Source organism: Oryctolagus cuniculus, chromosome 7, assembly GCF_051225735.1.
Source record: "Oryctolagus cuniculus isolate XC-2025 breed Fujian yellow rabbit chromosome 7, ASM5122573v1, whole genome shotgun sequence".
Taxonomy (NCBI): Eukaryota; Metazoa; Chordata; class Mammalia; order Lagomorpha; family Leporidae; genus Oryctolagus; species Oryctolagus cuniculus.
Genome location: NC_142873.1, coordinates 85,827,108 through 85,841,958, shown reverse-complemented (window position 1 = coordinate 85,841,958; position 14,851 = coordinate 85,827,108). Strand labels below are relative to the sequence as shown.

The 14,851-nt window shown below is 35.7% G+C and overlaps 1 protein-coding gene across 1 annotated transcript in view; it reads right to left on the bottom strand.

Moving 5' to 3' along the window:
* COL24A1 (collagen type XXIV alpha 1 chain) overlaps positions 1-14,851 on the bottom strand; it is a gene marked incomplete at its 5' end in the record, with an annotated part of 418,086 nt that overhangs the window by 198,526 nt on the left and 204,709 nt on the right. The window contains one exon of the mRNA XM_089299394.1: positions 3,130-3,174. Within this exon, the coding sequence (XP_089155520.1) occupies positions 3,130-3,174 (45 nt within the window). The remainder of the gene's footprint in view (positions 1-3,129; positions 3,175-14,851) is intronic.

Sequence of the window (14,851 nt, the reverse complement as noted above, 5' to 3'; positions counted from 1 at the left end):
GGTCTGGAACCAACCCAAATGCCCATCAACAGTAGACTGGATAAAGAACTTATGGGACATGTACTCTTTAGAATACTGTACTGCAGTAAGAAACAATGAAATCCAGTCATTCGCAACAAAATGGAGGAATCTGGAACACATAATGCTGAGTGAATTAAGCCAGTCCCAAAGGGACAAATATCATATGTTCTCCCTGATTGGTGACAACTAACCAAGCACAAAAAAGGAAACTTGTTGAAGTGAAATGGACACTATGAGAAACAGTGACTTGATCAGTCCTTGTCCTGACTGTTGATGTACAATTTAATACTTTATCCCTTTTGGTATTTTGTTGTTGTTGTTCTAGTTAATACTATTGGTTGAACTCTGTAATTAACTCACAATTATTCTTAGGTGTTTAAATTTACCTGAAAAATAATCCCTGTTAAACATAAGATTGGAAATAAGAGAGGGAGGAGATATGCAATTTGGGACATGCTCAATCGGACTTGCCCCAAATAGTGGAGTTAGAAAGGTGCCAGTGGATTCCAATACAATCCCATCAAGGTGGCATGTACCAATGCCATCTCACTAGTCCAAGTGATCAATTTCTGTTCACTATTGATCACACTGATAGGTCTAAGAGTCAATGGGATCACACAAACAAGTCTGTCTGTTAATACTAACTGTCTGTTAATACTAACTGATAGAATCAAAAATGGAGAAAACGATCCATCATGGGAAGCGGGATACACAGCAGTCTCATAGAATGGCAGATGTCCTAAATAGCACTCTGGCCTCAGAATCAGCCCTTAAGGCATGCGGATCTGGCTATAATTCCCATGAGAGTATTTAGGCATGGAAAGCCAAGACACTCTGGCAAAAAAAAGAGGACCTAAATGAAAGATCTCTGTGAGTGAGATCCCAGTGGAAAGAATGGGCCATCAAAGAAGGAGGTACCTTTCTCTGAAGGGAGGAGAGAACCTCCACTTTGACTATGACCTTGTCTAAATAAGATCAAAGTTGGTGAACTCAAAAGGCTTGCACAGCCTTTACAACTCATGACAAGAGCCTAGGGAGATTTCTGACACCATAAACAAGAGTGTCAAATTGTTAAGTCAACAACAGGAGTCACTGTGTACTTACTCCTCATGTAGGATCTCTTTCCTTAATGTGTTGTTCAATGTGAATTAATGCTATAACTAGTACTCAAACAGTATTTTACACTTTGTGTTTCTGTGTGGGTGCAAACTGATGAAATCTTTACTTAATATATACTAAATTGATCTTCTGTATATAAAGATAATTGAAAATGAATCTTGATGTGAATGGAATGGGAGAGGAAGTGGGAGATGGGAGGGAAGTGCAGGTAGGAGGGAAGTTATGGGGAGAAAAGCCATTGTAATCCATAAACTGTACTTTGGAAATTTATATTTACTAAATAAAAGTTAAAAAATATTTAAAATCCTGTTATTTGCAACATAATTGATGCAAATGGTAAGCATTGTACTTAGTGAAATAAGCCATTCCCAAAAAGAGAAATACGATATGTTTTCCCTGATCTGTGGTAACTAATAAAATATTTACAAGGTAATATAAAGGAGTGAAAATAGACATTTTGAGATTCAGTGGTTTTGAACAGTCCTTGTGTTGACTGTTGAGGAACAGTGGTTTTTTTTTCTTTTTTTTCTTCATGCTATTTGTTGAACTCTTTAATTAGTGCAGGGTTAATATTATGAGTATAAAGTTAACTGAAAATAGATCTTTGTAAAAACTAAGAATGAGAATAGGAGAGGGAGGAGGAAAAAGGATTGGAGCATGGGTTGGAGGGAGGGTAGGATGGGTAGTATCACTATGTTCCTGATTCTGTATGTAAGAAAAACATGAAATTTATAAGCCTTAACCAAAATTTAAGAAAAGGCTAAAACAGATCCTCTCCCTGTTTTTATTAACAATTAATAAAAACGAGTACCAGAATTTTCTGATATTGGTTTATGAAATTAAAGTGTATAACTGTTTAATTACTAAAGTTTACAAAACAGGTTTTAAAAAAAACTTTAAATCATAATACAAGCTATATGGAGTTGAATTTGCTTATTTATGCTATCAAATTATATCACCTACCTTGTGACAATTAATATAGGATACGCTAAATAAATTCACCTTTATTGGTCAATTTTCCATTGTTATGTGGGTTCATTCCTGTGTTAGAGACTATTTTAGCTGGCGTTCCTCACAGTAGAAAATAACATTACTTCTAACAAACAGACCTGATTCAAGTAATACATTTAGTATTGCATTTTTACAATAATGTACATTAAAACAACTTAGAGTTTGAGAAAGGAAACTATATTTTAAAGTCCATTACCTCTTTGTTTACTCCAACTTTTCAAATGCTAATGAAAAATTTTCTTGAAATTATTAAAGTTTTGTGATTTAATAAACTTTGTTATAGACAAAGATTATTCATTTCTTTATTTGGAAGAGAAAGAGAGAGAGAAAGAGATGGAGAGAGAGAGAGTGAGAGCGAGAGAGAGACAGAGACACAGAGCAAGACAGAGAGATCTTTCATTTGCTGGTTCACTCCCCAAATGGCTGCAATGGCCAGGTCTAAGTCAGGCCAAAACCATGTCCCAGAACTGTCCCGATGTCCTGCTGGGATGACAGGATCCCAAGCCCTTGGGCCATCCTCTACTGCCTTACAGTCATATTAGCAGATTGCTGGATTGGAAGCCAAGCAGCTGGGATGTGAATGAGCACTCAACATGGGATTCTGGCATTACAAGTGGTGACTTAACCTCCTGCATCCCAACAATGGCCCCTGAAAAGCTTTTTAATAATGAAAATTGTTCAGGTCAAATTTAGTTGGAAGTTACCAGAACTAGAATGGAAAACCCAAATACCAGAAATAAGAATGCTAGTGCACTCATAAAATTAATTTATATTGAATAAGAAAATCATCCATTGTGTTTCCCCTAATTTTCTTTTGTTTAGTAGATTTTGGGTGTCAATACGGACATCACAGGGAGTTTAAGTTTGCAGTGGATAAGAATTATTTTTATTGTGGCTTATATGACTATGACTAACATAATTTCTAAAAATGGTTACAGATGATTCAAAAACAAAAGTAAGATTAAAGAACAAGCTTACTGTTTCACCAATTTTTCCAATATCTCCTTGATCTCCTACTTCTCCCTGTTTTAAAAAAAATAGAATTGTAAAAATGGTTATTTTTCAAACAACAGTACTCATGACAGCTCTTCTGTTTTCACTGCTAATGTAATTATTTAGTGATTATCTGCCAAAAGGGAAATGAAATCCAGTTATCCCAAACTTTTTTACTCTACAGTGTGTTCTTGATATCTCCGCTGTTTTCATTCAAGTGGTAATACCTATTTTCTTAAATTACATTCTCCTGTCATGACTGTTAAAACAATTTTATAAATAAAAATTTTAAAAGTAAATATTTATTGAAGTAGGCAGAGTGGTATGCATGGAAAAAAATTAAGAATGATAGTAAAAATGCCCCTGCCAACAGGAATGTCCATCTGCTTGAGCAGAACAGAAACCTGCTACAGTTAAGTCCTAAGTGAGCACACAGGGAGGCACTCTGGGCTAGATTAGCTAGAGCTGGTGTTACTGGAGCAACAAAGGATGTTCATAACCAGGCAACCACAATTTGCAGTCAGCATATCTCCAAAAACCAAAAGGTTTCCACAATATTTTTGGTGACAAACCTTACCTAATCTGAATTTATTTGGCAGCAATGCTTAATAAGACCTGAATGAGGCTAGAGACTAATCCTAATCTCGATGTATCCCAATTAACATGAACATTTTTACATTTCACTGCAGGAATACTAATGTATTTGCACTATACTAGAGCATTCTGGCAGTGTCAAGTAAGGCAGTCTATAAACCAGATTACTTGGCAAAAATTCAAACACTGATGATTTCAAATAATGGATAATGAAATGACTTGGGCCCCGAATGGATGATACTGACACTGATGATGGGAAAGGGCCATTTATAGTAGTGGGGAATGACCTGAGTAAAGGCATGGATTAATGACAGATTGAAGAGTAACCACATACCATGAATATGACAGGAATGTATATTTTGTCTACAATAGGAGGAGATTAAACCATAATTACCTTCCGAAATTAATAAAAATACTGCAGTGTAGAATTGTAAGACGTTAAAATACTGAACAATATTATAGTCACTAATGATATGTGGCTACTGACTACTTGCAAAGGACTGGTCTGAACTGAAATGTGATATAAATGACTTTGTACAAGAAAAGAATATAAAATATCAACAAAATATCTAATTAACAATTTTATTACTAATTACAAGTTGACAGGATAATTTGATAGACTGCATAAAATAAATTAAGATTCATTTTATGTTTTTTTACTTTTTTATATTTATTTATTTTTAGATTTAACAACTATCAACATTTTGCCATATTTGCATTATATGTAAAGATATACACATATACTTTTTTTAAGGCAGGGTGGATATATTAATATCACAAAAATGGGATTCATGACAGATTATAAAATGAGGGAAAAGGGCATATTATTACCCTTTTTATATTATACCCTTATAATTATATAAAAGTATATTATTATTATATCCTTATTATAATAGGAATGTAATTTATTAAGACAACATTTATAAATCTCTATATTCTAAGTGATATGGCATCCACACACATGTGTACCCACAAAAATGTCTATATATGAAATAAAACATGTAGTAGTTGTTTCTTGCTGGTTTATTTCTTATATTTTTTATTTTAGTTTTTAATAGATTTAATATGCTTTGTAGATACAATTGTAAGAATATAATGATTTTCCCTTCTTCCCTCCCTTCTCCTCCCTCTCTCTCTTTTCTCCCTTTTTTTGTTTTTGACATAACATATTTTAAATTTACGTTACAGTAAAGACTTAATACTTCACCAAATAAAAAGTTTAGCACTTTAAAAGAAAAAAGATTCTAGTTTAGTGGGGATATAGACAACGGCAATAAAGAATAACTGAATAGAATAATGACCACTTCACCCATATACAGTGAATATCAAAGCAACCACAGATTACAGAAGAGTTTGGTAAAGCAGCAGGATATAAAATCAATACACAAAAATCAACAGACTGTATACACAGACAATGCCATAGCTGAGAAAGAACTTCTAAGATCAATCCCATTCACAACACCTATAAAAACAATCAAATACCTTGGAATAAATTTAACCAAGGATGTCAAAGATCTCTATGATGAGAATTAAAAAACAATAAAGAAAGAAATAGAAAATACAAAAAAATGGAAAAATCTGCCACGTTCATGGATTGAAAGAATCAATATAATCAAAATGTCCATTCTTCCAAAAGCAATTTACAGATTCAATTCCATACCAATCCAAATACCAAAGACATTCTTCTCAGATATAGAAAAAATGATTTTGAAATTCATATGGAGGCACAGGAGACCTCAAATAGCTAAAGCAATCTTATACAACAAAAACAAAACCAGAGGTATCATGATACCAGATTTCAAGATATACTACAGGGCAGTTATAATCAAAAAAGCCTGATCCTGAATTTACCCAAAGGAAATTAAATTGGCAAACAAAAAAGCAATCTGCACATTAATGTTTATTGCAGCTCAATTCACAATAGCTAAGACCTGGAACCAACCCAAATGCCCATCAACAGTAGACTGGATAAAGAAATTATGGGATATGTACTCTATAGAATACTATACAGCAGTCAAAAACAACGAAACACAGTCATTTGCAACAAGATGGAGGAATTTGGAAAACATCATGCTGAGTGAATTAAGCCAGTCCCAAAGGGACAAATATCATATGTTCTCCCTGATCGGCGACAACTAACTGAGCACCAAAGGGGAAACTTGTTGAAGTGAAATGGACACTGTGAGAAACAGTGACTTGATCAGCTCTTGTCCTGACTGTTGATGTACAATGTAATACTTTATCCATTTTAGTATTTTTTTTTTGTTCTAGTACCATTGGTTGAACTCTGTAATTAACACACAATTATTCTTAGGTGTTTAAATTTTAACTGAAAAGTGATCCCTGTTAGGAATTTGGAAAACATTATGTTGAGTGAAATAAGCCAATCCCAAAGGGGAAAATACCACTTGTTCTCCTTGATAGGTGACAACTAACTGAGCACCAAAAAGGAAACCTGTTAAAGTGAAATGAACACTAGGAGAAACGGTGACTTGATCAGCCCTCACCCTGACTGTTGATGAGCAACTTGATATGTTATCCCTCTTAGTATTTTTTTTGTTTGTTCTACTTAATACTTTTGGTTGAATACTGTAATCAATACACAATTCTTCTTAAGTGCTGAAACAACTGAAAAGTGATCGCTGTTAAATATAAGAGTGGGAATAAGAGAGGGAAGAGATGTGCAATTCGGGACATGCTCAAGCTGACTTGCCTCAAGCAGTAGAGTTAGAAACATACCAGGGGATTCTAATTCAATCCCATCGAGGTTGCATGTACCAATGCCATCTCACTAGTCCCAGTGATCAATTTCTGTTCACAATTGATCGTAATGATAGGACTAAGAACCAAAGGGATCACATAAACAAGAATAGTGTCTGCAAATACTAGCTGATAGAATCAAAAAGGGAGAGAATGGTCCAACATGGGAAGCAGGATACACAGCACACCCATAGAATGGCAAATGTCCTAAGAGCACTCTGGCCTCAGAATCAGCCCTTAAGGCATGTGGATCCAGCTGAAATGCCCATGAGAGTATTTCAGGCATGGAAAGCCAAGACACTCTGGGGGGAAAAAAAAACCTAAATGAAAGATCTCCACGAGTGAGATCCCAGTGGAAAGAATGGGTCATCTAAGAAGGAGGTACCTTTCTCTGAAGGGAGGAGAGAACTTCCACTTTGACCATGGCCTTGTCTAAAAATGATCAGAGTCAGTGAACTCAGGGGGCTTCCATAGCCTTGGCAGCTCATGACAAGAGCCTAGGGTGATTACTGATGCCATAAACAAGAGTGTCAATTTGTTAAGTCAACAAGAGTCACTGTGCACTTACTCCTCATGTAGGATCTTTGTCCTTAGTGTGCTGTACATTGAGATTTAATGCTATAACTAGTACTCAAACAGTATTTTTCACTTTATGTTTCTGTGCAGGAGCAAACTGTTGAAATCTTTACTTAATGTATGCTAAACTGATCTTCTGCATATAAAGAGAATCGAAAATGAATCTTGACATGAATGGAAGGGGAGAGGGAGTGGATAAGGGGAGGGTTGCGGGTTGGAGGGATGTTATGGGGGGGAAGTTATTGTAATCAATATTCTGTACTTTGGAAATTTATATTCATTAAATAAAAGTTAAAAAAAAACAAAAACAAAAACAAAAACAAAAAAAACAAAACAGATGGATAGACCATCTTATTTCACTTAACATGATATCTGCTAGCTATGTCCATTTTGCTGCAAATGGTAGAATTTCATTCTTTTTAATAACTGAATAATATTCCATTGTATATACACAATACATTTTCTTTATCAATTTATCTGATGATAAAGATCTTGGTTAATTCCAAGTTCTGGCTATTGTTAACAGTGCTGCTATGAACAGTGCTGCTATAAACATTCTTTGATTCCTTGTGTTCAAGGCTTTTGGGTATACACCCAGTAGCGGAACTGCTGGATCATATGGCAAGCATATTTCTAGTTTTTTTTTTTTTTAAAGAAATCTCCATATTATTTCCCACATAAGTTATACTAATTTACATTCCCACCAACAGTGTATAAGTGTTCCCCTTTTCCATATCCTTATTAGCAAGTATTTGTTACTCTGTGTTTTGGATTTTAGCCATTCTGACAGGGGTGAGGTGGTATTTCAGTATGGTTTTGATTTGAATTTCCCTGATGGCTAGTGATGTTGAGTATTTTTTCATATACCTGCTGGCTATTTGTATGTCTTTTTTTGAGAACTGTCTATTGAATTCCTTTGCCCATTTCTCAACGGGATTGGTTGTGTTTTTGTTGTTGAGTTTAGCTCACTGATATATTCAGGATATTTATCCTTTGTCAGATAGGTGGTTCGCAAATATTTTTTCCCATTCCATTAGATATATCTCTCTCTCTTTTTAAAAAGATTTATTTTATTTATTTTAAAGACAGAGTTACAGAGAGAGGTAGGGACAGAGAGAGGGGTCTTCCATCCGCTGGTTCACTCCCCAGATGGCTGCAATGGCTGGAGCTGCGCCGATCTGAAGCCAGGAGCCAGGAGCTTCTTCCAGGTCTCCCACGTGGGTGCAGGGGACCAAGGACTTGGGCCATCTTCTACTGCTATCCCAGGCCATAGCAGAGAGCTGGATGGGAAAAGGAGTAGCTGGGACTAGAACCGGCGCCCATATGGGATGCCAGCACTTCAGGCCAGGGCTTTAACCCACTGTGCCACAGCGTCGGCCCCTAGGTGTTTCTCTCTCTCTCTCTCTCTCTTTTTTTTTTTTTTACAGGCAGAGGGGACAGTGAGAGAGAGACAGAGAGAAAGGTCTTCCTTTTGCCGTTGGTTCACCCTCCAATGGCCGCCGTGCTGTGGCCGGCGTACCACGCTGATCCGAAGGCAGGAGCCAGGTGCTTCTCCTGGTCTCTCATGGGGTGCAGGACTCAAGCACTTGGGCCATCCTCCACTGCACTCCTGGGCCATAGCAGAGAGCTGGCCTGGAAGAGGGGCAACCGGGACAGAATCCGGTGCCCCGACAGGGACTAGAACCCGGTGTGCCGGCGCCGCTAGGCGGAAGATTAGCCTATTGAGCCGCGGCACCAGCTCCTAGGTGTCTCTTAACTTGTTAATTGCCTTCTTTACTGTGCAAAGCTTCCAAGATTGTCATAATCCCATTTGTTTAGTTTTGCTTTTATTGCCTGTACTTCGTGGGTTTTGTCCAAAAGGTCATACCCTCTACCAATGTCTTGGAGTGTTTCCCTTACATTTTGCTCCAGCAACCTCATAGTCTCAGGCCTTAAATTCAGGTTTTTGATCCATCTTGAGTAGATTTTTGCATATTATGAGAGGTATGGATCTAATTTTGTTCTTCTACATGTACAAATGCAGTTTTGCCAGCACCATTTGTTGAAGAAGCTATTTTTACTCTACTGTATGGTCTGAGCACATCTGCCAAAAATCAGTTGGCTAGATACATGTGGATTAATTTCTGGGCTATTTTGTTCCATTGACCTATGTATAGGTTATTATGCCAATACCATGATGTTTTAATTACTATAGCTTTGTAGTATGCTTTGAAGTCAGGCATTGTGAGACCTTAAGCTTGATTTTTCTTATTCAGGATCGCTTAGCTACTCTGGGTCTTTTGTGATTCCATATGAATTTTAGGATTGCTTTTTCTAATTCTGTAAGAATGTCCTTAGTATTTTTATGGGAATTGCACTGAATCTGTAGATTGCTTTATGTAGTATAAACATTTAATGATATTAATTCTTCTGATCCACAAACAAGGAATATCTTTCCATTTCTTTGTGTACATGATGATTTTTCTCATCGATGTCTGATAATTTTCACTGTAGAGATCTTCGACTTCTTTACTTAAATCTATTCCTAAATATTTGATTTTTCAAGTGACTATTATGAATGGCATTTCTTTCTTGATTTTTCTTTCTGTGAATTCATCATTAGCATCCAAAAAGGCTACTGTTTTTTGGCTGATTATTTTGTAACCTGAAATTTTACTGAATTGGTTTATCAATTCTAACAGTGTTTTGTTGGAATATTTAGGTATTTCCAGGTACAACATCATGTAATCTTAAAATACTTTAACTTCCTCTTTTCTGATTTGGATGACATTTATTTCTTTCTCCTCTTTAATTGCTCTGATTAAAACATCCAGTACTACATAGAGTAAGAGTGGTAAAAGTTGACATTCATGTTTTGTTGCAGATCTCAGGGGAAATGCTTTCAGTTGTTTACCATTCAATATGATATATGATACTGGCTACTAGTTTGTGAAATATTGCCTTCATAATTTTGAGGAATGTTCCTTCTATACCTAATTTGTGGAGAGTTTTTATAATGAAGCAGTGTTGAATCTTATCAAATGCTTTCTCTACATCTAATAAGATGACCATATGGTTTTTGTTCTTCATTCTATTGATATGAATTTATAACATTTATTGATATGCAAATGCTGAATCAACCTTTTATTTATGGGATACATCCCACTTGATTGCAATGTATGACCTTTTTGGTGTGATCTTTCGGATTTGATTTCTAGATTTTGTTGAAAATCTTTTCATCTATGTTCATTAAGGATATAAGTCTATAGTTTTTCTGTCATGTCTTTGTTTGGTTTTGGTATCAAAGTAATTATGGCTTCAGAAAAGAGTTTGGCAGAGTTCCATCCTGTTCAATATTTTGGAATATTTGAAGAGTACTGGAGTTGCTCCTTCTCTGAATGTTTTGTAGAATTCAGTAGTAAAGCCATCAGGTCTTGAACTTTTCTTTGATGGAAGACTTTTGATTACTGCTTCATTTCATTGCTTGTTACAGGTCTGTTTAGGCTGTTCTGTATCTGCTTGATTTAATTTTGGTAGGTTATATGAATCCAAGAATTTACTCATTTCTTAAAGGTTTCCCAGTTTATTAGCATAAAGTTCTTCATAGTAGTTTCAGTGTATCAGCTGTAATGTCTCCTTTTTCATCTCTAATTTTGTTTATTTGAATTTCTCTCTCTCTCTCTTTTTGGTTAGTCTGGCCAGAGGTTTACCTATTTTGTTTACCTTCTCAAAAAAACAACTTTTTGTTCTGTGCATCTTTTGTAATTTTTTTTAGCTTCAATTTCATTTATTTCTGTTCTGATCCTTATTATATCTTGTCTCCAGCTGATTTTGGGCTTGGTTTGTTCTCATTTTTCTAAGTCTTCAAGACACATCATTAGATCTTTAATTAGAGACATTTTCTCCCCTCCCCTTTTTAAAGATTTATTTATTCATTTGTAAGGCAGAGTTACAGAGGTAGAGGCAGAGAGAGGTCTTCTATCTGCTGGTTTACTCCCCAAATGGCTATAAAGGCCAGAGCTGGACTGATCCAAAGCCAGGAGACTGGAGCTTCCTCCAGGTCTCTCATGTTGGTGCAGGGGCCCAAGGACTTGGGCTATCTACCACTGCTTTCCTAGGCCATGGCAGAGAGCTGGATTAGAAGTGGAACAGCCAGGACTCTAGCTGGTGCCCACATGTGTTGCTGGCATTGCAGGCAATGGCTTTAACCTGCTACGTCACAGTGCTGGCGCCGTTTCCCTTTTTAATGTAATCATTTAATACTATAAACTTCCATCTTAAAACTGCTCTTGCCTTATCCCACAAGTTTTGATACATTTGTGTTTTCATTTTGTTTTCTTTCAAGAAAGTTTTTGATTTTCTTTTTAATATCTTCAACGGCCTATTGATCACTCAGCAGCATGTTGTTTAACTTCCAAGTGCTTGTGTTCTATTGTTCTTCCTGTCAATATCTAGTTTTATTCCTTTATGGTCTGAGAGCATACATGCCATGATTTCAACCTTTTTAAATTTGCTGAGACTTGATTTATGGCCGAATATGTGGTCTAACCTAGAAACTGTTCTGTGTGCCGATGAGAAGAATGTTTATTCTGTAGCTGTTAGGTGAAATGTCTGTTAGGTAAATTTGCTCAATGGTATGTTTCCAATGTAACTTTATTGATTTTCTGTCTGGATGACCTATCCATTGATGAGCGTGTGGTGTTGAAGTCACCCTCTGTTATTGTACTGGAGTGTATCTCTCCCTTTAGGTGTTGGGTATAGACATATTTGTGGTATATCTTCTTGCTGAATTAAATCTTTTATTAAAATATAATGTCCTGTTTTATCACTTTTTACAGTTTTTGATTTAAAATATATTTTATCTGATATCAGGATAGCTATGCCTGCTTGCTTTTGGTTTCCATTTGCCTAGTATATCTTTTTTAATCCTTCACTTTCAGTCTGTGTATATCTTTGTGAAGTGACTTTCATGTAATCAGCATATAGTGGGGTCCCTTTTTTTTTAATCCATTCAGCCAACCTAAGTCCTTTTGTTGGTGAATTTAATACATTTACATTCAAGGATAATATTTATAGATAAGAACTAAGACCTGTGATTTTGTTATTGGATAATGATTCTACCTGCTCTGTTAGTGTTCTTATGATGTTTACTACTTCTAATGCAGGATACCCTTCAGAAACCTACTGTCTCCTGTCTTCCAATTAATGTGTCTCACATCATATCTGTGGTGCACATTACATTTCTATACTACTGATTTAAAGCACTGAAACCTAATATTTCTCATGAATAAACACTTTGAAATAAAATTGTGTAAACTTTTGAAGTCTAAACAAATTTTATCTTCAATTTTAGTATGTATTCAGATAGAAGAGAGTAAAGCATTGTAGCAGGTTGTAATATATAGTTTTTGATAGACTGCTTTTATACATTTCTATAAAAGGATACACACACACACACACATATATATATATATATATATGAGGATTATTAGTTTTCTAGGATTTGTTTCCTCCTTCTTCATAAGTTGATCTTCTCAAAGGTGAAAAACAGAGATGGAACTTGTGTGCTACTTATCCTGAAGGGATGTTTGGGTTAGGCAGAAAGCAGAAATAACTTGCAGATGACTTGCATTCTTGCTTTTGATCCTGAAAGTAAGAGGTGACTTGTGTTTGAGTGTAAGAGAGGAAGAGAAAGAGAAAAATATGTCCCCAAGCTTGGGAAGAGAACAAAGCTTCTAGGGCTCTCTGAAAGCTGGTGACCCTTAACCGACTTCCAAATGCTCTCCTGTGCAGTGGCAGGTCTAGTAAACAGCTTTAAGATGCTCTGAAATACAGATATCAGTAACAATGAGGGAGGAGTGAACATTAAGAACTTCCACTTTCTGGGTAACACAGAAACCACGTTAGTGAAGACTAAGATTCATTTCTTGCCATTTTGACCGAGTGGCAGCTCATATTTGGACTTCCTAGAAGTATCTGGCATTCAGGGAATAATATCAGTAAAGGATAACTTTTTTTTTTTTTTTTTTTTTTTTTTTTTTTATTTTTGACAGGCAGAGTGGACAGTGAGAGAGAGACAGAGAGAGAAAGGTCTTCCTTTGCCGTTGGTTCACCCTCCAATGGCCGCCGCTGCAGCCGGCGCACCGTGCTGATCCGATGGCAGGAGCCAGGATCCAGGTGCTTTTCCTGGTCTCCCATGGGGTGCAGGGCCCAAGCACCTGGGCCATCCTCCACTGCACTCCCTGGCCATAGCAGAGAGCTGGCCTGGAAGAGGGGCAACCGGGACAGAATCCGGCGCCCCAACCGGGACTAGAACCCGGTGTGCCGGCGCCGCAAGGTGGAGGATTAGCCTATTGAGCCACGGCGCCGGCTCAGTAAAGGATAACTGATTAAGCATTCTATTTGTAAATACTGCATTTCAATTTTCTGATATTTTTAAATTAAGAATTTTTGAATCCTCCAGGATTTTTTTAATTTTTTAAAAACAGCTTTATTGAAATATAAATTAACATACAAAAGAGTTCATGAATTTACAGAGTACTGTTCTGTGGTTTTAGTGTATTCACAGATATGCAGTCCACTTTAGAACATGTTCATCACTAGGAGAAGAAGCTGGTACTCATAATCAATGACTTCCTTATCCATTCACCCCCACAAGCCATGAGCAACCACAATCTACTTACCGTCTACAAAATTTTCCCATTCTGAATATTTCACGTATATAAAATCATGTAACATGTGGTCTTATATGACTGGCTTCTTTCAGGTTCATCTTTGTTATGGCATGTATTAGTGACTTCTTCCCTTTATGATCAAATAATATTCCACTTCATTTCACATTTTGTTTATCCAATAATCCATGGAGTTTTGGACATTTGTTTTGTTTCTTCTTTTTAGCTATTGTGACTACTGCTGGTACGAACAATTGTGTATAAATCTTTGCTTGAACACCTGTTTTCAATTCTTTTGAGTATATTCCTAGGAGTGGAACTGCTGGATCATAGGGTAACTATGTTTAAATTTTTATATTTATATAAAGATAACAGATATCATGTATTTCATATATATAATTTTAATCACAGAACTCTTTTCACCTTTGCTACTCTCCTTTCCTTCCTTCCTTTTCCTTACAATTTTTGCAATAACATATTTTCAATTTACTATAGCCACAGGCTAAATCCTCTATCAAATAAAGAATTCAGCATGTAGAAAGTAGAAAGACCAATGATCCACAGATATATAAATAAGGGCTACAAACAATAATGAAATATCCAGATGTCAGTTTCATTCATAGACATTACTTTTTCATACCCTATATATTAGATACAAATCAAAGAAAATATATGATAAAGACATAAATATCATGTTTCCTTTGATTTGTGATAGCTAATATATAGGGTATAAAATGTGTAATATATATGAGTAAAACTGACATCTTAAGATTGGGATTTATTTTCAAATGTTTCCATAAGTTATACATTGGACTATTTACAGGGCCAAGATTTGAAATTATGTAACATGAGAAAGAATCTGCATATATATTTCCCCCTCAGATAATTTCAGCCATATGAATGCATTAAAATACACTAGCTATATTTTTTATGACTTTGAAAAGGGTTGTTTAGTTTTTCCTCAGGTTCTAACATCATAAATTATATATATTTAATATACAATAGCATATAATATATTCTAGTTTTAGAAAATTTAGCACTAATGCTGTAAGTCTTTTCACTTTTTAGTTTAATTTTTAATTCACAAAAATCACCAATTCTTATAAACATGTCTCTTTAAGGCTGTA